Below are 22,809 nucleotides of genomic sequence, written 5' to 3'. Positions count from 1 at the left end.
ATGGCACAGGGAGACAAAAGATTGGAAGCTGGAAAACTCTGTGATAGGGAGGCTAACTCCGCCTCCCCATACTATGTCTCCATCTGGATCTCTAAAAGTCATATCTGGTCTGGACCACAAAAGTTTTACAAAGGTCCATTTCAATTAACAGCACTGTGGAAAGTACTGTTCTAATAGGCACCCCAAATTCCTGACTTACCCCTATTTTTCTCTCCTCAGTAGTCCTTGAACAGATAACTGCTTTCTTTCCTATTCCATTCCACAATGCTTTGGACCCAGAAAACATATTTGACTAAACATATGAGTGATGCTGCAAACTGTAAACTAATCCCTATCACACTTCTCAATTCCAGCAGGAGACTTCTGTTAAGGTGTGAGAAAATATGGGGTTAACCAGCTTTCCTTCCCCTACCGCTCTTGGCTGTACTATCACTAACAGAAGACCAAAATCTTATGTATTCTTATGTATCCCCTAGTTTTCTGCTGCCATTATTTACTATTAAAGGTAAAATGCTTTCTTTTACTTATGCCTCAGTAAATACTGTTAGCTGCCACTAGGTGAGGAGACCAAAGTCAATGTTAAACAAGAATCAAATATGAAAATGTTTATTAAACAACTAAGCATTTTATTGAGATGGTATTGTAAACTAGACATTTCCTGTAAGGTAAACAGTCTGTTGCCTTCGTGTTACTAGGTCTAGGGGATGTAATAATCCCCATATCTATTGCCCTTTCTAATATATTCAAATAGTCAATAGCCTCTCTGTATCCTTTACTCCCAAGTCAGCATTCACTGCTTGGTTACTACTAAATTTTTCTTCTGGTAAGGCTGTTCACTGAAGATACTGGCACACATATGAAGTTAGATATTTCCTACTGTTCGTTGAAGATACAAGAATGAAACTATTAAGGCACTGCTTCTGGAAGACTCCATCTCTTCCTCAGCTGACCAACAAGATCACAGCCAGCCTCAGTTAACGAAGAGAGTGCCCAGAATCAGACAGCTATCTTACAGCCTGGTAATTAATTCTGATTACTACTGCATGGGGATTGGCTGGGCAAAACAGATATGGCTAAATAAAGCAGTGTGTTTAAGGAAGATGGATAAGAAAACAGAATAAAGGCAGCATCTTTGGAACTTTGGAACTTTAGCCAGGGCAGTGAGCCAAGAAGCTGGGTGCAGTTGAGAGATAAGAACAACACTCTCAGCATACCTAATATACACAAATGGAAAATCTTCAATACTTAAGCTGCGGTGAAGACTGTTACTAAGAACGAAACTATGAAGAAAATTAAGCTGAAATGCAGGAAAAGAAACAGACAGTGCCCTAACCTTGATATTACATCACCCCCTTAAAGCTACAAAACATCTGCTGTTAGAAGAGTTCTTAGATAAAGAGAAAGACCTTAGCCCAGTAAACAACAGATTTGAAGAGCTGAGTCATCTAGAGGATTTGAATGTATCTCTGTTTCATTCGCCAAGCATCTCACCAAGGCAAGAGGAAGGGGAGGCTGTGTGAGGTGATGATAAGGTACAGTCCTTAAGACTCAATCCCCAAAATTCACTCTTCATATCTTGTTTAGAAGATGAGCTTAGGGTAGAAATACTCAAAACAGTTGGAGACCAATGTCTATATACTGCCAAAACTGTGGTTGAAATCTTTCAACAAATCAATAACATGACTAACAATTTAGCTACTATATGGGACTTACTGAGAAGTGTTATAAAAAAAATGCCAGCTATATCGCTGGAAATGGAAACATTGAAAGGCTCAGAAGACTGTGTAACAGGCTTGCCCTCATCTCTGAGTAGGCAGGGGTTTTATGAATCTGATAAAACCGACAAAGAGGGCACCACCAGCTGTGGGAGAGGAAGGCAAGCTCTTTTGGATGGACAATAAAATTGCTCTGGAGATTGCTCAGTCCCCCCTAAATAATGACCAATAGGTGAACAGGAAAATGATCACACACTCTTTGAACTCATTATTTCAGATAGACTCCCTAAAAACCAATCTGGAACAAGTGGAAAGATTTTTGGAGCTATTTCAAATTTGCCCTAACAGAGTTTTTTGGAAGGAGAACAATGACCCTCTTTTTCCCCCAAGTAATACTCTTGAGTGACTATACTAGGGACCAGTAGGAAGTCTCAAGTGACAACTGAGGAGTGCTCACCCATTAAGGATGACTGACCCAAGGTACAGGCTAAAACAGTGGTGGCGAACCTATGGCACGGGTGCCAGAGGTGGCACTCAGAGCCCTCTCTGTGGGCACACGCAAACAGAGTGCCCCCCCCCCCCGTCTAGGCTCGATTATTAGCATTAAACCTAAGACCTAGTTTTGGGGAAGCAGTGTAGGTTACTCTGTTAAGGGCTGCTAAACCCCACTGATTTTCATGCGAAGAACTAAAGCACAATCCTTTACCTGGGAGTAAACTCAGTTGCTGGCAATGGGGCTTGCTTCTGAGTAAACCCTTCTAGGGTCGTGATTCACTGTTGGAAGAGTTTTATTTATTTATTTATTTTTCAGATTTTTAGACCGCCCCATCCCCTAGGGGCTCTGGGCGGTGTACAAAACGATAACCATTGTATACAGATAAAAACAGTTAAAACCTTTAAAAGCAGCAGTAGATAAAGGACTAAAAAGAATAATTAAATTAATTTGTAAGATGGCGTCCGACAATCTAATTTCACCCTCTTTCAGAGAGGGAAGGGCAGCAAATCCAGAGATGGCAGAGGCACAGATGTAAAGGCCACGGGAGGGGCACCATCAGCAGGCTGGGTACCTCCAAAGGCCAGCCGGAACAGCTCCGTCTTACAGGCCCTGCGGAGATTCTGTAAGGTCCCTTATGGAGCCAGGACAGCTATTGGAAGAAGCGTTCCACCAGGCTGGGAGCCAGGGCTGTATAGGCCCTGGCCCAGCGTGGAAAACCAACCACATTATCATCGAGGGCCAGGGACCACCAGTAAATTGGCCTCTGCTGAGCTTGAAAGAGAGAGGCGATTATTGGGACATGTGGGGTGATCACGGTCCGAGAAGATCACGAAGATCCCAGGCAGCGTGGAGCCTTAAAGGTCAACACCAACTGCTTGAAGGTGGTTCGGAACTCCACTGGGAGCAAATGCAGCTGGCGTAGCACAGGTTGGATATGATCCCAGGTGGCATTACCTACAATGATAAACCCAGCGCAGCTGCATTTTGGATAGCTTTAACTTCAGGAATCAAAAGCGCCAGGGAAGGCCAGCGTAGAGCGAATTACAATAGTCTAATCTGGAGATGACCATTTGCATGGATCACTTTCCTTGGCCAGGTCGGTCTGGGAGAGGAAGGGGGCCACCCGCCGGGCCTGGAGAAGGTGGAAAAAAGCAACCCGGGTAATATGGGCCACCTGGGTCTCCATTGACAGAGAGCGAATCCAGGTGGGCCCCCCCCAGGTTGCGTCTGGAAGGAGTCGATTGCCAATATGACCCCCTCCCACACCCGGCTGACTGAAACATCCCCCTCTCACCCTTAGGCCCCAGCCCAAGGATCTCCGTCTTCGATGGGTTCAGTTTTAACCTGCTCTGTCGCAACCAACCAGCAACCGCCTCCAAACAATGCTGTAGAGCTGCAGAGGCGTGGCTGTTTCCCCCCCTCCATCAACAGAATAGGCTGATTGTCATCCGCATGCCTGATGACAGGACGGCCCAAAACTCGATACCAGCCTGAGCAAAGGGTCGCATGTAGATGTTAAATAGCCCAGGGGACAGTAATGCCCCACAAGTGCACGCTGCAATAAAGCGGAGCCACTTCCAGGAGGCCTCATCCCCGCACCTCACTTGCTGATTCCGCCCCCGGAGCAACGAGACAATCCATGTTGAAGGACAGTGCCCCGCACTCCAGGAGGCGAAAAGCCAGGCGGTGGAAGGCCAAAAGGTCATGGTTGACCACATCAAGCGCTGCGGTGAGATCTGCCAATACCAGCAGGCGCCGATCCGCCCTGGTCAAACTGCATCACGGAGTGTGTCTGTGGCGGCGGCGAGGACAGTCTCCGGTGCCCAGCACGGAAGCCAGACTGGAAGGGGTCAAAAGCCGATGCGTCATCCAGGAAGCCTTAGAGCTGCTCCAGCACCACTCTCTCAGTTACGCTTCCCAAGAAACGAAAGATTCGAGGCGGGGAAGCGTGGTTGGCCAGACATCCAGGATCTAATGATGGTCTTTTTAAGAGTGGGTGGACCGCTGCATCCTTCAGCCCATCCGGGAAAACTCCTTGCTCAAGGGGTTTATTGATGATGCTCAACAGATGGGGCCGTAGCTCCAGCTCGGCAGGCTTTCACACCAACCAAGGCAGACACGGATCCAGAGGACGAGTAGTAGTAGATCTAACAGCAGCTAAGGTCCTGTGGGCAAACTTCGCGAAGCGGGGAAAACTGGGCCGAAACAAGGGCCTGAAGGCGGCAAGGGAGTCTCCAGTTCACTAATTAACATCCAATGTAGGTGGAAGGTGCCATTGAAGGGCGATGCAGCCTTATCCGCCAAAAAAAACAAAGCCTCTACAGCTAATATCCAATTGAGGATTTCTGCGGACCTCTCTGACAGGGAGGTCAGTGATGACAAATTATCACGGAACAGTTGAGCCGGTAGAGAACTGGCCGGACTAGCGAGGGGAGGAGGAGAAGAAAACCCTCTTCGCTTCCTTGATACATCGCATAGGCACCATAAAGCGTCCTATAAGATGTTAGCGCAGCTTTGTATGAGATTTCCTCCATGCTTCAAAACTCTGGTCGTCTAAGACCCCGTTTCATCTGTACTAACTCCTCCATGTACCCACGGAGCGCGTCGAGAGTGAAGGCGTAGAGGAGCGCCGAGAGGAGTAACGACATCGATAGCATCGGAGAGCGGAGCATTCCGATCCTCCACCTGCTCTTCGAGTGTGCCAGCGGGTTCAGGGTCCCGAAGAGCATTCAGGAAACCAAGTGGATCCATGAGTCTCAGCGAGTGGCAGTAAATCAGCCTGTCACCTAGGCGGGGGTGTTGTGGCAAGTCCATCGGGGACCTTCCAGGCATAATGGTCGGACCATGGCACTCTATCAGTAGAAATGCGATAGGATTTATCCCCGACCCGAAGACCCAAATCCAGCGTGTGCCCGGCCTCGCCAGGTGGGCCCAAAAGTTTGATAAGGAGAGGCCTAAGCGTGCGCCATAGATGACACACTAGGTCATAGCAGCTATACGCAAAGCGGCGTCGACAGCAGACGTTAGAAGTCCCCCAAGACAATAAGTCTGGGGAAATTCATAGCAGCCAGTCCGACACCACCTCCAGCAGCCGAACAGGCTGTCCCTCGATGCCGGCTAGGCGACCGGTACACCAGAAGAACAGCCACCCTCTCCAAAGGTCAACCACTCCCAGGCCGACACGCTCTATGCCAGTGATCTCTGGAACGGGGACTGCCCTAAAGGGAATAGACTCACGGACGAGCAGTGCCACGTTACCCACCCCGGCCCTGTGTGCGTGATGCGGTGAAGCCTTGGAAAACCTGGGGAAGCGACTTCGCTGGCTGACGGTCTCACACCTTGGCGCGCCCAGGTCACCGGTAATGCCAGCCAGGTCCACCTGCTGGGCACCGAAGAAAGTCTCGGAGCACCATGGTCTTATTGTTGATGGACCTGGCATTGAAATTAGCACCAAGGACGAAGCAGAGTGTCCCTGATCCCAACCACCATCGTTTCTTGGGATAGGTTGGAGGTCAGAAGGCGTGCGAGCATAACTATATCTCATACGTCTTCTATCATATGGCCGCCGCCTACCGCAGTATCTACCCCGTCCCATTAACACAGGGATCCCCAGCCCCAAAGTTGGTGCCCCCATAGTTATGCCATTTCCCTCTATCTACAGCCTATCGGGCCCTAGCCTATCTGGCCCTGGTGTATACCAGGCTAACAAACCAACAACTTACAACTAATGCCTAAAATACTACAATAGTAATTATAATATCAAATGATGATTACAGATACATTCCAATTATAACAACAATCCTTTAAGCAAGAGAAATGCAATAGAAAAAGAGGGGGGGGGATTTGGGAAATAGAAGTTGAAGGCACACTAGATAACCGCAAAAGGGGGTTGCTGCCACCAAATCCCCCTGCTGTTGAGGTTTCCAATAGACTCTGTGGAAGTGATGATGAATACAAGAGATGGAAGAATTGCTACAAGCGTGGGAGGAGGCCGAGGGGCTCACACCACCCAAGCCACTCACTCCTCACGTGAAGGCTAGCGAGGAGTTAAAGAGAAACCCACAGAGTCGGCAATCTGGAGAGACTGCAGCAATCCAAATGATAGTCACCCTAGTCACCCTAATTGATTCTCCAAAGTGAGGGGTCCCAGGTCCAGGGGCTGCTGGCGGAAAGCGCCAGCCTGCCTTTCGACCCTCTCGTGACCGGCCTGAAGCGTCAGAGGAAGGGGTGGCGGCGATGTCTTCAAGTGTTGATGCCTTAACGGCTTCCCACTGTGTAGATGGCCGGGGCAAGTTCCACTGGCTGCCCTGTTGGGGGTGCCAGGCTTCCTGGCCCTCCGCTGAAGCTCCCCTTCGTTGGTGACGTAAAAGATGTAAACGATGTGGGGGTGTAGAAACGAAGCGTCGCAAAGTGGTGCATCGCGTTGTGGGTGTGGTCTCCGCCGGGTTGATTGTCCCTCGAGCTCCTCTGGCGGGCTTCCGAGCCGTCGCAACCGAGACCAGAGTTATCTGTCCACGGAGCCTCTCGGCTAGCATCCACGTGAAAAGGGGGGAGGGGTTTCTGCCACTAACCCCTGATCTTGTAACTCCTGGCTGCACGGCCCCTGTGCTACTCCCACTCCAAACGTTGCATCCAAACACTCCCGCTGGTACACGCCCGATCCCCCAGGGGGCCCTCGGGTCGATGGAGTCCACACCGGGGCGAGAAAGGGAGTCCCTGCCACTGACTCTTGGCTGTATAGTCGTAACAGCCAGCCCCTCCGTCCCTCAGGCTGCGGCACACGCCTGACTCCCCAGGGGGCCTTCTAGTCGGCGCTGGGGCGAAGGTCTGCGCTAGGGCGGGGGAAGGAGTCACTGCCACCAGCTCCTGATGATATAGCCGCCCAATAGCACCGTCCCCAAGCACCAGCCCAGCGACGCCGGAAAAACAGCCACGGCAAGAACGAAAACTCCCACTAAAGTGGGGGAAAGGGATGTAAAGAAGGTAAAAAGTCAAGTACCTCATCCCGTCGGTTCACTCCGTTCCACTCTGTTTTGTGTTGTTATTTTGCTTCGCCTCACCCCGGTTTGTTTAGCCCGTTTGAAAGCTACCGTTTTAATGTAAGCTTCACTTCAAAGCGGCTCACGAGGAAGCGTTAGTCGGCAGTCAGACAGTTTTATGGCTTTATGGCTTCTAATCCCAGGTTCCCCGGGGGTACAAGGCAATAGAGCAAGCAAAAGGTTCAACTGCTAGCTAGAGTGAGAGAATTGTGAGTTAAAAATCCAGTTTATGCGGAGCTCCGCTGCTTAGCTCCGTCGCGGGCGCCATCTTAGGTGTGAAATGGTTGCTTCAAAGCAAAGCCACCAGCTGCCACCAAGCTTACTCCCAAGTAACACATGCCTCAGGGCCAACCATTTTTTCTAAACTAAAACCTCAGTATTCAGGTTAAATTGCTGCGTTGGCACTTTGCAATAAATAAGTGGGTTTTGGGTTGCAGTTTGGACACTCGGTCTCGAAAAGGTTCGCCACCACTGGGCTAAAAGAATGAAATGTGCAAATCGAGTTCAAAAGAACAGAATAGCAACTGCAGACTTGAGTAGCCCTGTGGTGCCTTTGAAGATTATTATACCAGCTGACCCTGATATGTATAGGAAATTTACTAAGATCTCAAACTGCTCTTGAGAGGAGATGGAAATTCAGGAAAAAATGCAGTCTGCCCAAACTCCAGTGCCTGATACACCAATGGAAGAGGACACTCCCTGACATATTCAAGAGAGTGCATTTCTGTGCTCACAGTTAGTATCATCTCTGAAACCTACCAACGTGAGACATGCTGTAGATTTACCCCTTGCCTGGCTGAACCCAGCCTTAGCCATGAAGAACAAGACACTCTCTTCAAACCCTAGTAGGAACAGTAAGAAGGAAATGGGCCTTTGGATACTTACCATGAAATGTCCTTCTCTGAGGACAGGAGGTTGTGTTTTATGGGTAATTCCCAGAGAGGCAGCCGGGAAGGCAAGATGTGGAGAAGGAGCTCCACAATGGTTGGAGGGACCCAGGTGTGGGGCAGGCATCTCCAGGAGAGGCTGTTTGATACTTCAACATTTTCTATTATTCCATGGCTTAAAATACAAACTAGCCAATTAGGCCTACTGCCGCTAATCTTACAAGATTCTTTCCAGCCTAGAGGGATACCTGTTGTTAGAGACAGAATAGAGAGACTGGGCTTCTCACAAAAGTCCTTACAGGAGATGGATCGGACTCAGGCAAAAAGAGTAGTCAAGCAGTATATTATTATTATTATTATTATTATTATTATTATTATTATTATTATTATTATTATTATTATTATTATTATTATTATTATTATTAATTGGGTTTATAAACCACCCTCCCCCGAAGGGCTCAGAACATATGCAGAACATAGAGCATCACAGGATCTTATGATAATGCCAGACTTTAAGACAGGATCTTATGATAATGCCAGACTTTAAGACAGCACCGAAAGATAGATATATCCTGGCCCTGGCCTCCTAATTTTCAATCCCAGCCCAGCGTTCAGCAAGCTGAGGAGAGCTTTTGTGCTTGCCAGATGTGATGCCTCATCTTCTGCTGCACTAGAAAACAGGTTCAACAAAATTCCCTATGCAGAAAGACTCTGCCCATGCTCACAAAGTAAAGTCCCTGAAACACGTATTTTTTCGCTGCCCTTTTTATGTAGAAACAAGGTCCAGAACCTCATATTAGAGGCTGCCTGGTTAAGGTGCAATTAGATAATCTTGTGGATGACGAATATGCCTCAGCCTCGCTGAACGAGGTTAAATTTTGTGAACATGCTGTTAAAAATCCTGTAGCAACCAGGCAATGATGTAATGACCCTAAAAAAATTATTCTATTTTTTCTATGTATAGCATTTATAGTATTAATTTTGTACACACATTTTATCTTATCATATTCAAACGTTTTAGTGATGTTTTCCTGGGTTTTATTCATCTTATGATTATTATGTTAATGGTCTGTGAGTGCAATAATAATACACTAAGCTACTGTGACATGCCTCTGAAGTTGCCAGCCATAGATGTGGGCAAAATGTTAGGAACAAAAACTACCAGACCACAGTCACACAGCCTGGAATACCCACAATGGTCAGTTGATTCTGGCCATGAAAGCCTTCGACAGTACATTGAATCTATCCTTTAATTGTCCATTTTGTCAATCCTACTGTCCAGAATTATTTTAATTATTGATAATGGATCGTTTTGCTCATTGCTTCATGCTTTTATCATCTCTTAAATGTGTTTGGCTGATCCGTGATCTGCTGTTCTCATATTAGTTGCATTCATTTCCATACATTTCTGCATAGCAGCCTCCTGAAGATTGATTCACAGCAGAATCAACTTCTATTCTTAGCTCATCCTGCTTATCCTTCCTGCTATTTCACATTTACTTGAAACCCTCTGGAGGGTTGTCTTACTGTGTTTGGTTTGGGTAGTCATGGATCACTTTTTTGATATGACATCAGTTCTGCAGATAGGCCTCTAGTGACTCCTTCTGCCTTCCCTTGTAAAGGTTTTACTCTGTTCAGCATGCACATTAACCAGTTACAGCCTATTTAAAGTTGTATGCTTAACTTCAAAAATATTCATTTCTTAATTTTACAGCTACTTTTCCATTACCTTGCTGTCCTGTGACAGGACAAGTTCTTCAATCAAGTTTAAAGGTTGTGGATTATGGAATTTCTTAAATATCAGCATGATTTCCCCTCACCACTGAAACTGTAGCACCTAAGCTCCTTTACCTAGAAGGGCCAATGCTCAGTATTAGAGCACTGTGGGTCAGTAATAGATCATCTATTTTATACTCAGAAGATTCTACGTTCAATTTCCATCATCTCCATTTAAAAGGTAGTAGATGATAAGAAATACATTTGTCTGAGATCCCATAGAGCTGCCATGGTACAGAGCTGACAATACTGACATGACAGACCAATAATCTGACAACTTCATATTTCAGACAAACTCCCATCACTTATCCCTCTACTGATAATTGAAAAATTCTATTATGGTATGTTGCATATGCTGCTCTGATCCACTGAGGAAATTTTTCTCTACATGCATTCACTTCAATGAGAGGTCCATTCCACCTATGCAAAGGGAAGGCACAGACAATCGTATTCCCTGTTGGACTAAACAGGGACACCAGATTGCTTGATTTTAATACAGTTAATGTTTGTAGGAACAGTGCCTGCCATTCAGAGGTGGGATCCAGCAGGTTTTCACCAGTTCCCGAGAGTGGGTTACTTATTATTTGTGTGTGCCGAGAGGGGGTTACTAATTGGGTCTGCTTTTCCGTTAGAAATTCCATTAGGTCCAAAAATCATAAAGTCCTGTTGTTTCCTTTGTGCCTGGTTAGCGAAGGTAGAAAACAGGATAATTCTCCCTGTTGGGCTGTTTTAAAAACATGTTTTAGAAATATGGTAAAGTTCCTGGTTTAAGGAAAGTATCCTTCTTTTGATTTCTAGAAACAAAATGAAGTATTTGAAAGTATTAAGTATTTGACAGGCAGTCAATTAGAGGAGAAGTAGTTGTTTCTGTTGGCAGTAGACGATAGGACTTGCTATAATGAGTTTAAATTATGGACAGAAAGATACCAGCTGGAAATTAGGAACTTTTTTTTACAGTAAGAGTTTTTTACAGTAACAGATAAATTATTAATGCCCCGCCCCTGGAATGCCTGGCCACGCCCCCATTGTGCACTGCCCAGCCCCATTAGTGCTGCACCACTGTTTGAATCCCACCACCATGGGAACCCGTTACTAAAATTTTTGGATCCCGTCACTGCTGCCATTTAATGCATTATTTATTCCTATAAGGACAAGACTGCTCTTGAGGCCTGCTGGATGAGGTCGACATATGTAAAACTAAGTACATTCTTAAACAACAACTGATACCCACGTAAGACCTACAGATTTTACTGTGGTGATTCTGAAATTTATAATTTTATATTGTAACGGCGCAATCCAGAATGGGAGGCTGAAAGGAGTTGAGGAGGTGGCAGGGTCCTATGCTGATGGAAATGCCCTCCTTGGTGCTTACCCCAGTGGAGGGGCAAATCTGCTGGCGGGCGGGTGGCCGCTGTGGCCTCCCATGATGCGTCAGCACCACTGTGCCCCACCGGCTGTGCTGGCATAGAAGGGGCATTCCTGAGAAGAAGCAGAAGAGTTTCGATTTGTAACCCATCTTTTTCTGTGTGAGGAGACTCAAGGAGGCTTACAAACTTGTTTCCCTTCCTCTCCCCACAATGAACATCTTGTGAGGTAGGTGGAGTTGAGAGGGTTCTAAATAACTGTACTAGTCCAAGGTCACCCCAAAGGACACTGATGCCCGGGACATGGAAAAGATTTGTAAGCCCATTTAGCCCAATGGAGGCAGGGAAACTTTTTTGTTTTCAGTCTCCCCATGATGTCAAAAAGCGTTCTGGAGGTGGCAGGGTGGTGCCACAGTGGCACTGTTCCTGACACCCCAGGGCTCTGATTTGGACTGTTAGTCGCACTTTTGCAGATCTAGTCATAGTTCATGAATCTAAGCTAACACAGAACAACTTGCATTTTTTAAAAAATTCTGCAGTCCACCTCGAGCCCCAACAAGCAAGGCATACTATAAATGAAGCAAACAAATTAACAAATAGTCTGCAGCTCAAATTATAAAGATCATATTGGACAAACGTACAGATCACAAACATATGTTGCTAACATACATTAATGCAAAGTCATTTTACAGTTCTGAACATAAACAAGAAAAAGGATCCAGGTTTGATTATACAGAAAACCAGATGTTCAAATCAAAGAGATTTACCACGTAGATACAAGATACTGATCTTAAACACTTGCCATTTTCGGTAAACAAGTCTTGCAGTATTAGACATTTCAGGTTTTGGAACAAACTGTTAATGAGACTTGTCATGCAGCTACTAGAGCTACTTCTCTTAGGGAGATTCAATTGCCAAACAATTTACTTCTTGGTCATTTACTCTACATGCAATTCATTTTTTGTTAATACAGCTTCAAACTCCACTGAGCTTACTCTAAACAAATGCAGAGTAGAAACCAGACGTTGCTAAAATACTTTTCTTCAGAGATAATGGAAACTTTTCCTGTTATAATTCCATAAAAGGCAGTGCAAGTCCAAAAACATACATTTTCTCTTATATTTGTTTTCTTTCCCCTCATGTTCATGTCTTGAATGCCATACATGTGTGTCAGACCTGTCTAAAAACGTATCTGAGCACTTTATAGAAGGTTCAACTGTTCAAACGGATAAGGTGAAATGAATTGCTAATTATTTTGGAGAATTTTTAAAGAGCTAAGCAGCCAACCTCTATTCAAAGTTAAACCAGCCTAAACCAATTGAAATTGGTGAGCTGAAGTTAGTATAACTCTGTGCAGGATTGCACTTCACATGACCTAATGCAAGCAGACAATATGAGTAATACTCAGAGGTGGGATCCAGCAGGTTCTCACAGGTTCCTGAGAGTAGGTTACTAATTATTGGTGTGTGCCGAGAGGGGGTTGCTACTTGGTGATTTTGCCACGTGATTTTTGCCTTAGTTACGCCCCTTCTCTCAGCAGTAGCGCGCAGAACTTGAAGTAGTCTAGCAGGAGGTGCACCGGCGTGAGTGGCAGCCTGCGCCTGCATGCATTCGTTTCCCACCCAAGGACAGGTGCAGCAGCTGCATCCTTGCCACAGCGGCTCCCAGGAATGCCCCACCCCCAAAATGCTCGGCCACGCCCCCGTCGTGCCCTGCCCAGCCCCATTGGCACTACGCCACAGTTTGAATCCCACCACCATGGGAACCTGTTATTACAATTTTTTGATCCCACCACTGATAATACTGCAACATTTCCCAGGTGACTATAACCCTTCAACTCTTTGCTTTGAATTTCTGTATAGTTCTTCAAATTGAAGAAGATAAATGAATTCGACCTTCAATGTTTCTAATTCTGCAAACTATTTATTCCACAGTATCCAAAGAAAGTAAAACGGTTTAAATTAGAAAAGTAGCAAAAGTGAATTTTCTAAGAATTTTTATCTATCTGGGACAGAATCGAGCCAAAGCTTAAGTATCTTTCAAAATACCCATTAATTTCAATGAGAGTTAGCTAGGTCAATTATTTTCTGTTGAAGCCCAGCAGACTCACTGGAACCTTCTCATTTATTTTTTATATTTATACAGACTTTTAGACGACGGTCAGTAACAACACATTCAGAAATGTAGGGAGAAGAATGTTTGTGTCCTATTAGTTGCGATGAATAAAGGCTGACAATAAAATTATGGTACATTAATTGAAAACTGCCAATTGATGCCAACAGAAAAAAAAATAGGAGGAGGAATGGAAAAACAACAGAGCAAGCAATTGTTGATGCCTTAGATTTGGCTATTAAATGTAAGCTTTGTTACATTGCTTTTATAAAGTTAAGGGGAAGTATAGGAATGTGAATTTAAAGACAGATCTCACTGATTTTGCTGACAGGGTCAACCATCCATCTCCGTTTTCACACTGCCTCAGGATAAACACACAGAATACATTAATTGGATCTGCTCAGGATGAGATTTCGAGTGGTCTGTGTCATAGCTTATTAAGTGTGCATACACTTCCAGAGAACATTGTGCACAGACATTTCTGGGCTTGAAATAGCAACTTTGACTTGTGGCCAATGAAGAAGTTCTTAATTTTTTTGGTCTCTCAGTCAGCCTCATAAACACATGCGTTCGGCTGCTCTCAGATGAACTTAAGCCAACTAAATGAGGGTGCTCACACTTGATCTTTTAAAAGCCCCTTGTTAGGGACAATTACAACCCTATGTATTGTCGAAGGCTTTACAACCCTAGGATAATTCCTTCCTTAGGCCCATTTGGTAATGTGTGAACATATAATATTATAGAGTAACATGCAGAGTCTCACAAAGAATGGCTGCTAATAGTCCTTATTTCACAAGAGTAATAATAAGTAAACTATATCTCAAGTGAGCTGTTGTATGAACAATTCCTTGCAAATGTTTGAGGGGAGAAAGAGAGGGGAAAAGGTTCTTTAGTAGAAAGTTACCTTCATGAAGTGCCTTGTTGCTAGAAAAAAACAGCCATGAGGATTTTAACAAAACTGTTTACATGCAGTGGGTAGGATTGTGCCCCATTCCCTTAGCACAGCACAACTGTCACAAAATAAATAGGGTCATTTCTGCACAGTCCAACTATCACGGGTTGAGCAAGGGAAATATCTCAGTTTGGCCAAGAAGTTCGTATGGCTCCTGGTCCTAAAGCAGATTTGCACCGTGATATTTCCCTCATTCCAGAATTTTCAAAAATCGCTAATTTGGTGATTCTTCTCAAAAATCCTGGGTTGAACCCGCTACTGTGCAAACACCACGGGGAACAGAACCAGTTCGTTTTTCCTGCCGCCTGATCTCCCCACTCTACCACCCAGCCCCTGATCTCTCCACCTGACATCATGTCAGTTTTTAACTCTGCTGTGTAGCCAACTGTTGCAGCCTGCCCTTCCCGAAACATTCCCCCAAGCATGCTTTCTGCTCATGGATGCCATTTCGCCAGGGCTAACCAGGAGTGGAGTCCCAAAATGTCCCAGTTTTCATTTCTGTACATGTCCTGGTTGCTTGGGGCCCATAGCTAGGGAAATATGAACTTGGGCTGAATATTAGTGGGCATATTGGAGGGGGGATGAAGTCTCTCGTTTTCCACAAAAATATGAGAACATGTGATGTGATGCTGTGCCTTATTGTTTTTTGCTGCCACTTGCTGTGTTGAGGTCTGCACCGGGCCCTACCCGGAACTGGAAAAACTGGGGGACTTCATTTTCCCCCACTTGCTGTGGGTCAACCAATCAGAAGCGCAGCCTTTTTGTGGGCCAGCAATTCAAAAGGCAGGGCAGAGACATTCATTCAAGCTGCCACCTAAAAACAACAGCCAATCAGAACATGGGACATTGGGGATGTTTGCACATGCGTGGATACGCTTATGGCGTAAATACAAAAGACCTGGGCTCGTGTGAAACAAACTGGAGTATTTCCACCCAGTCTTCACTCAGTTCCTTCACAGAAATGGGCAGCCATGTAAAAGGAGAAACTGGAATAAAACAGACCCGGATTTTAAGATACAAATTGTAACCCAGTATAATTGTGCCATGCAGAAGCAGCCAATCATGAAGTGGGAAGACACGGAACTGGTTTTAAGTTCAACGTCATCCCCCAAAACACATTACAGAATCCTAACCCAGTACATCATTAAAGTTTTATATTTTTACTCACCTCCTGGGAGCAGATGTTAACCAAGCAACTCAGTCCTATACTTGTTTACTATTTACAAGTAATTCCCACCAGATTCAACCATATTTAGTTAAGTGTACTTACAATTTCAGCCCAAGGCTATCATGCCATACACATCTACTAGGGAGTAATGAAACTAACCTAAGTAGGACTTTCTTCTGTATAGAGTGGCATAATCTCAGGCATAATCTTATTTTCCTCTGAGGAGCTCAGGGTGGAAGCTAACATGGTTTTCCTTCCCTTTAGTGTATCTTCAAAACATCCCTGAGGTAGTTTAGGGCAAGAGAGAATGACTGGCACAAGGTCCCTTAGTGGGTTTATGAGGAGGACTTTGAATCAGGGTCTCCTCAACAACCTTTGTGCTTTTTGAAAAGCTGTGTCCAAGGGCTGTTGAAGAGGAACTACACATGGTACATGAAGATGCGTAATACTGTCTTAGGCCATTTCCGCACGGGCAATTAATGGCAGCCTGGAGACGGTAAAAACGCCGCCTCCAGGCCGCCATTTGCACCCGAAGTAGCTTCCATTGCAGCAGCGCCAACCCTCGATGCCGCTCCATCCGTCCTTGAACTGGCGTTTCCCCAGAGCACTTGGAAGCGCTCTTTTTGGGGAAACGCATGCATTACCAGCACGCTGCGAAAAGAGCAACCCGCGACGCCTCCCCCACCCGGCACTTACCTTCGCGTCGCCGAGGCCTGGGGACACGCCCCCCTGCCCTGCGCCTCTGGAGGGTTGGCTGGGCGCCGGTGCTCTGCGGCGCCGGCTGCCCAGCTGTTTCCAGGACCGTCCGTCTGGGCCGGTCCAAGCGTAATCAGGTCAGTAAGTAAACGCCTTAACCCGGCTGCTTCCGCCTTCACGTCTTGAAGCTTGACCTCCCAGTGTCTTTTTAAATATCAAAGTGTGGAGGGGGCACTTAAAGCAGAGAAGCTGTGATGAATGGAGAGGGTATTTGATTCTTTCCTTGCCTACTGTTTTCCCATTCCAAACTGTTCAAACAGTTCTCTGGTCTAGGAAATTCAAACTGTACTTTTGCATGCAAAAACAAATATTGGAAATGCTACAGCAATGAGACTCCCTTATTGGATCAGAAGCCACATGTAGCTCTTAGCCATGCCTCCTGCGACTTTTCTGAGCACTTTTTCACAATATGACATCTGCCATATGATTCTGGTAAGTGAGCAAGGCCCCCAGTGGGGCTAGTCATTGATCCCTGGTTTCCACTCTGAAACAGCTGCCTCTAGAGGGACAGGTAAACTACAAGCCTCCTTGAGGTACCAGCATCATGCCAGGAATGGAAATAAGTGTGGCTCTTTTGGCTGATGGCAATTGCAAGAGTAGCTCTCTTGCAAGAATGAGCTCCACGGGATGTCAGTCAATCAATAACACTGAGGAGAAATCTGCAATGGCATTGGGCTGAAACAGAGAACTGGCAGATGAAGAAAGGGTTAAACCACTTCTCTTCACCACTTTTCCCCTCAAAAAGGCAATGCTGCATGCATTAGTAAACCCACTGGCATCAAACACACCATACAATAAAGTGGCAATGTGTTCTGCTGTACAGTTATTATGTGGAAGCAAAGGGGGGAAATAACACACAAGACAGCTCCAGGTCAAACACTGTGTTGAAATACATCAAACCTTGATGCCAGTGTACAAATGAACTAAAAACAAAATTAAACTTTTTGCCCCGGTTCTTTAAAATATGCACATCATGATAAGTTAGTGTCTAGATCATGCACTGCCATGCTCTTATCTCTTGACACAATGCATACCTTCACACAGGAGGCATCAAAAGTAAAACAGAAGTGGATTGGAAAAAGGACATACCCTGGATATGATTAATGGCTGGTTAAAATCTATGCCGCCGGCCAGCCTGAATCCCCAAGGTGCTGGTCCTGGGAGGACTACGTTCTGTGGCATTTTGCAGCAATTATCTGACAGTATCTATATTCCGTCTTTTCCCCCCTACAGCTCTGCAAGGACTGCTGAAATCCCGGCTGTGCTGCTGGGCTGACAGGTCTCTCTCAGTTCTCGGTCAGATCAGCCCAGCCTGCAGCCAGACGGAGCAATGTTTACTTTTTCTGCAGGGTCACCCTTTTATAGCACCGCTCCTGCGTGAAGTCATCGGTCTCTGGTTACCTCCAGCCTGAGGAGGAAGTTCCAACTTTGGTCAAGGAAAACCTGGACTTTCCCAGGACGAGCCAGCCAGCATGCTGCCCTGCTGCCCTGTTTCCCTGGAGTCTCCTCGTGCTGCTCTCAGCGGGCTTCGGGTTACAACCTTCTGTATTCCTCTTAAAGCAGCCGGCCACTCTTGGCCAGAGAGCCTCTCTGATTACTATATGGGATTATTGCACAATAGAAGGATGATGTGAATAGTTTGCAAAGGAGGCAGCTCTCAAGGCTCCTCTCTTAAAATTAATTTTTTTAAAATTACTATTAAATTAAAATTAATTAACTATTGTTATATTTCTTGTTTGCAGCTAACGGGTGTTTCACCTTTTTTTTGCAAAGATCTCTCACTACTGACATTCTGTGGTGCTCAATTTGCAGCTCACAGAGAGCCACACTTGCACACTTATTTCCATGCACTTTGAGGGGAAGACCTGGAGGACTTTGTTTCAAATCTCTGCTCTGCTACCATGAAGTTCAGAGGGTGGCCTTGGGCTAGCCATTTTTTCTCTCAGTCTTGTCGATGGTTGAGTTAGTGTGCACTGGCTTGACCACTTTGGAAGAAGGTTGGAATTAAAAAAATTTTTAATAGGCCAGTTCCACTGGAAAAGAGAATCCAAAGGCTGCATGACAGAGGGAATTTGGGCTCAGCTCTCTCCCATACATACCATGAAGGCTCTCAACACAATCTGTGCAAAGCTGTGCTTTGTGCAAAATTCCCCCTTCTTGTTAATTAAAGTTTTGGTTGACATTGCTATTAGAGAAAAAAGTGAGGAAGCAAGTGGTGTCGTCAGCCACAGCATTGAACCAATCTAAAATGGTACAGTAACTAGAGTCCTGGATCAATGACATATGTTCAGACTCCTAGTCAGCCATAAACGTGCTGGGTAATCTTGAGCCAATTGTTACCACTCAGCCTAGCCTACCTCACAGGGTACTGTGCACACTGGTAGGCTAAACTGCTAATGATGTAATCCTAAAAACAGTTTCCTGGAAGTAAGCCCTACTGGATAGACCTGATTATGAGGAGAGCTAGGGTTGCTCCCAACATGCATAGTGTGCATGAACCATTCTTATCTCTGCATGCAAAGGTTTAGTCTGACGGAAGAGTTTATTTTTCTCTATCCACCTGTGCTCTCTAGCTCACTGTCACAATATGAGCATTGGGATTAATTTGTACACATTTGTCAATTTGTGGTATTTCTGTATAACTGACAGTTTGGCAGAAATGTTCAGAATGATATGGATTTTATTTGGCATGATGCAAAATTAAAAACAGGTTTTGAAATCTCTTATGGCCAGCCAACTGACAAGACCGGAGGCTTTTTGGGCCAGGGTGAAGTAGCAAGGATGAAGGCTCTCTTGGGGTCCAGCAGCTGAGGCTGGGTTTTAGTAAACTGATACTTAATTTTCAGCAGGTCATGTTTGGGTTACGATGACATTTTTCTTTTATTGGAGAAATGGCTTAACCCTTCGGTCATTGTTGCTATGGGGAAATGTCCATGTTTATAGGCTCTTAACAAACCGTGGCAGCTGAACGACAAAATATGGTGGCAAGTTTTCAGTGAACGGATCAAATGCAAGCCAGCAGGTTGGCAGCAATCAGCCACAGTTAGTCATGCTCAGGCTTTTGAGTGAGTTGGCATATACTGTAATCATTCCGTTTTCTCTAGAGGACAGTGGGTTTTGCAATTTGGAATTGCGCAGTTAGCTAAAGTTTGCAGAGTTTCAGTCGAGTATATCTGCAATGGAACCCTACAGACCATTTTCCTCTCTTCTCCTCCCTAGTCGCTTTTCTTTTCCCCTTGTTTCTTCCTGTACTGCTTTTGCGAGCTTTCTCCAGACAAGATCGAGGCACTGTTGGTTGGAGGCCCAGCTGAAGTGAAGCATCAAGCTGAACCGGTACTACCAAAGGAGTGGGTTCACGGCTTGGCTAAACAAGTATTGTTGCTGGAGACTCAGGTGAGTGACAAGGAAACCTTTTACCAGCTTAGGCTGGTATTTCAACTTCTGGAAGAACTCTTACCTGACCACACTGGCATCTGTGTGTGGCATTGCCAGTTGTCACTTCCATTGTAGTGAGCATGGTATCGAACTGCTTTTCATGAGTTTTTGAAAACTTCAATTGGTTCAAAATGGAGCAACTCATCCACAGGGCTGCAGGTTGCTGCTGTGGGCTCCCAGAAAAACATTTATTTATTTTTATAGCTTCAATTATACTGTACTGGGACCCAAAGTGGCTTACAACATTCTCCCCTTTTGTTCTATCCTTGAAATAACCCACATAATAACCTTGTGAGATAGGTCAGGTTGTGTGTGTGACTGGTCCAAGGTCACCTAGCAAGCCTCTGTGGCAGAGTAGGGACTTGAGGTGGGCTTTCTCAAATCCTAGTCCAATACTCCAACCACTACACTGTGCCAACCACTCTCATAACATCCACACAAAACCTAGACATCATATGACAACTCATGACTTGCTATTAGCATCAGTGGGCTACTAATTGCATATCTCTGTATACTCCATAGATTTCCCCCCATCTAATTCCTCACATTTATATTCCACCCTTCCTCCAAAAAGTTCAGGGCACAAACCTCCCTGGGAGACAATTTAGTGGCTAACCAAGGGAATTTGAACCTGACTTTTTGCAGTTCACACAGGTCAAAATGAAGTGGACAGGTGGCACTAAATAGGCAGCCCCAGACCTTCTTTGTTCTTCAATAAATGGAGCCATCAGTAATGTTGTTGACCTGCTCCCCTGCTCCCCAGGATAACAAAGGAACTCAGAATATCGACCTGCCAAGTCCTTCCTTCTCAGCACATCTGCTGATAGTAAATAATCACGAGTGTATCAAGCCAGGATCATCATTATCTTCCAATTTGTTGCTGGACCTAAGTCAAAGGGCTGGTTTTGACCTATAAAAGCCCGACAAAGTATTTTATGGACGAGTTTTTGTAATAGGAGTCTACTCATTTGCTTGAGTTAGCCATGCTTCATGTTCTGTCACCCTCAGAAGTTTAACAAGTGGGTGTACAAGACAAGGCTTTCTTGATAGTAGCACCAGATACAGCTCTCTTCACAAGGATGTTCTTTTTACCTCATCCTTCCAGAGTTTTAAAAGGCTTAAAAAGATAGCACTGTTTCATTGAGTAGTTGATAATAATTCTTCTATGACTTTATTGTATACTGTTTATTTTGATTGTTTTCTGTCTTAAAAGGTTATTGTGTACCTGGATAGTTTTTCTGGAAGGAAGGACATAATTATTATGAATGAATGAATGAATGAATGAATGAATGAATGAATGAATGAATGAATGAATGAATGAATGAATGAATGAATGAATGAATGTGCGAAAGCAGCAGCAGGCCAAAGTCAAAGACTGTTAACTGCAAGCCAGTGCACTTGCTTGTGAGTAAAGAGGGGAAACCCACCCTGCTTGCTTCCTTCCATGATAAATTGGCCATATGGCTCATAAGCAATAGCAACAGTGCTCTTAAAAATGCTTTAATGCAAGTGAGTATCAAATGGTACATTCCTCTTTTTCAATAAACTTTCAAGTTAGGGTAGCCTCCAGGTGGGGCCTAGAGATCTGTGGGAATTACAACTGATCTCCAGATGATAGAGATTGCCACCCCTGAGAAAACAACTTTTGATGGTGGACTCTATGGGCATTATACTCTGCTGAAATCCTTCCCCAGGCTCCTCCCTCAAAATCTCCAGGAATTTCAAATCCAAGGAGGGGCTGACCTTACTTATCAGTTACTTTGAAGGGTAGTATGATTCAAAGATGTACTCCATTCTTTAGCAGACGAGAAGGCTCAGCTAGAGCAGTTGCAGTTTGTCAGGGAAAAAAATCCAGTAAATAGAAGAGGAATGTGTACTGGGTTGAACTTGTTGGCGCAACATGTTATTTAGAAATTCAAGACAAAGTTCAGGGTTTTTGGGTCTCATTTATTTCAACAGGACTAATGTGAGAACTTGCTTAATGTTTCAATCTAACTAAAGGGGACCTAATAATGTTTCCATTTAGTTGGACGGTGTCTTTAAACCTGTTAAATCTCTTGAGATGCACATGTACATTTTGGCTTCTAATTCTGTACAGTGTTTAAGACACATCTTCTGCTGCAGGGATAAAGATGAGGGACAGATCTCCTTAGGTGACCACCATAAAGGTTCTCCTAAGGATCACTAAAGTGACATGGACAAAGGCTATGTGAGATGGGCACTATGTGAAGGAGAGAATGGGGTGGCGGATTGAGTGTTGAATGGGGACACCCACCTGAGACTCATATATTTCTGATAGTGTTCTCATGCACATTATTGCACATAATTAGTGCGGATGTGCATATCCTGTCCATATTTATGCATCACTAGTGATATACAACACCTTCCCATGCATGATCTTTTAGTGTTGGATTAGGACCATTGGCTACAGTTCCTCTTGGATTCTTACCTGTACTTTAGTATTAGGTTTAGATTACATAAGAACTAAAGCTGAGATGCCCTACCAGATCAGCTCAGAATACCATTTAGTGCGATGTTCTGTTTTCTACTGTGATCATCCAGGTGCTCACTGGCCAATAGCCCTTGCTCTCTTGGCTGCCCTTTAATCTTTAGTATACCAAAGCACAGAGGTTCTGTTAAACTTATGGAAGTTCTTTTAACACTGAGGTTTGCTTTAATGTACATTGGGCTTCAGTCTACCAAGAAACCTTGCAGTTTTTCCTTGGTGAGACAGCTAGCATTCCTATTTGATATCTTGTTATTCAGTAGTAAATATTTACTCTGGTGACTTTCCAGGGCTACAGCCCAGAGTTTTGAAAGAAGAAAACATAACATGTGCTGAAAGTCTTTCAGGTCTTTGAACAAATATTAATTTATTCCTCATGGCCTTCAATAGAAATGTGAGGGAGTGGGATACTGATCACCTGTCCAGAACTTACATGTTTAACACCCCACCACCACCACCACACAGAGGGAGATGAATCAGTGCCAGTATAAGAAGACACCTTCAGCAAATCTTATACCAGCTGGAATTCTAAAGCTCTATATCATCCCTTTCAGGTTATGGTCTCCTGTTGTAAGACATAGCCCTAGTGGGAAGGAAACATCT

At 44.9% G+C, this 22,809-nt stretch overlaps 1 protein-coding gene across 3 annotated transcripts in view; it reads right to left on the bottom strand.

The window, feature by feature from the left end:
* Positions 1–17,708, bottom strand: part of PDLIM3 (PDZ and LIM domain 3) — a 45,201-nt gene extending 27,493 nt beyond the window's left edge. Inside the window, exon 1 of one of the 3 annotated variants that reach the window (XM_048509536.1) lies at positions 17,355–17,708. In XM_048509536.1, coding sequence (XP_048365493.1) covers positions 17,355–17,447 — 93 coding nt within the window. In that variant the 5' untranslated portion in view covers positions 17,448–17,708. The remainder of the gene's footprint in view (positions 1–17,354) is intronic. The other 2 variants (XM_048509535.1, XM_048509534.1) reach the window with 2 other exon arrangements.
* Positions 17,709–22,809: the final 5,101 nt, after the last annotated feature.

The sequence above is a fragment of the Sphaerodactylus townsendi genome, linkage group LG10, assembly GCF_021028975.2.
Source record: "Sphaerodactylus townsendi isolate TG3544 linkage group LG10, MPM_Stown_v2.3, whole genome shotgun sequence".
Lineage (NCBI taxonomy): Eukaryota > Metazoa > Chordata > Lepidosauria > Squamata > Sphaerodactylidae > Sphaerodactylus > Sphaerodactylus townsendi.
The sequence above is the reverse complement of the archived record's forward strand: the minus strand, read 5'-3'. Positions and strand labels throughout refer to the sequence as shown.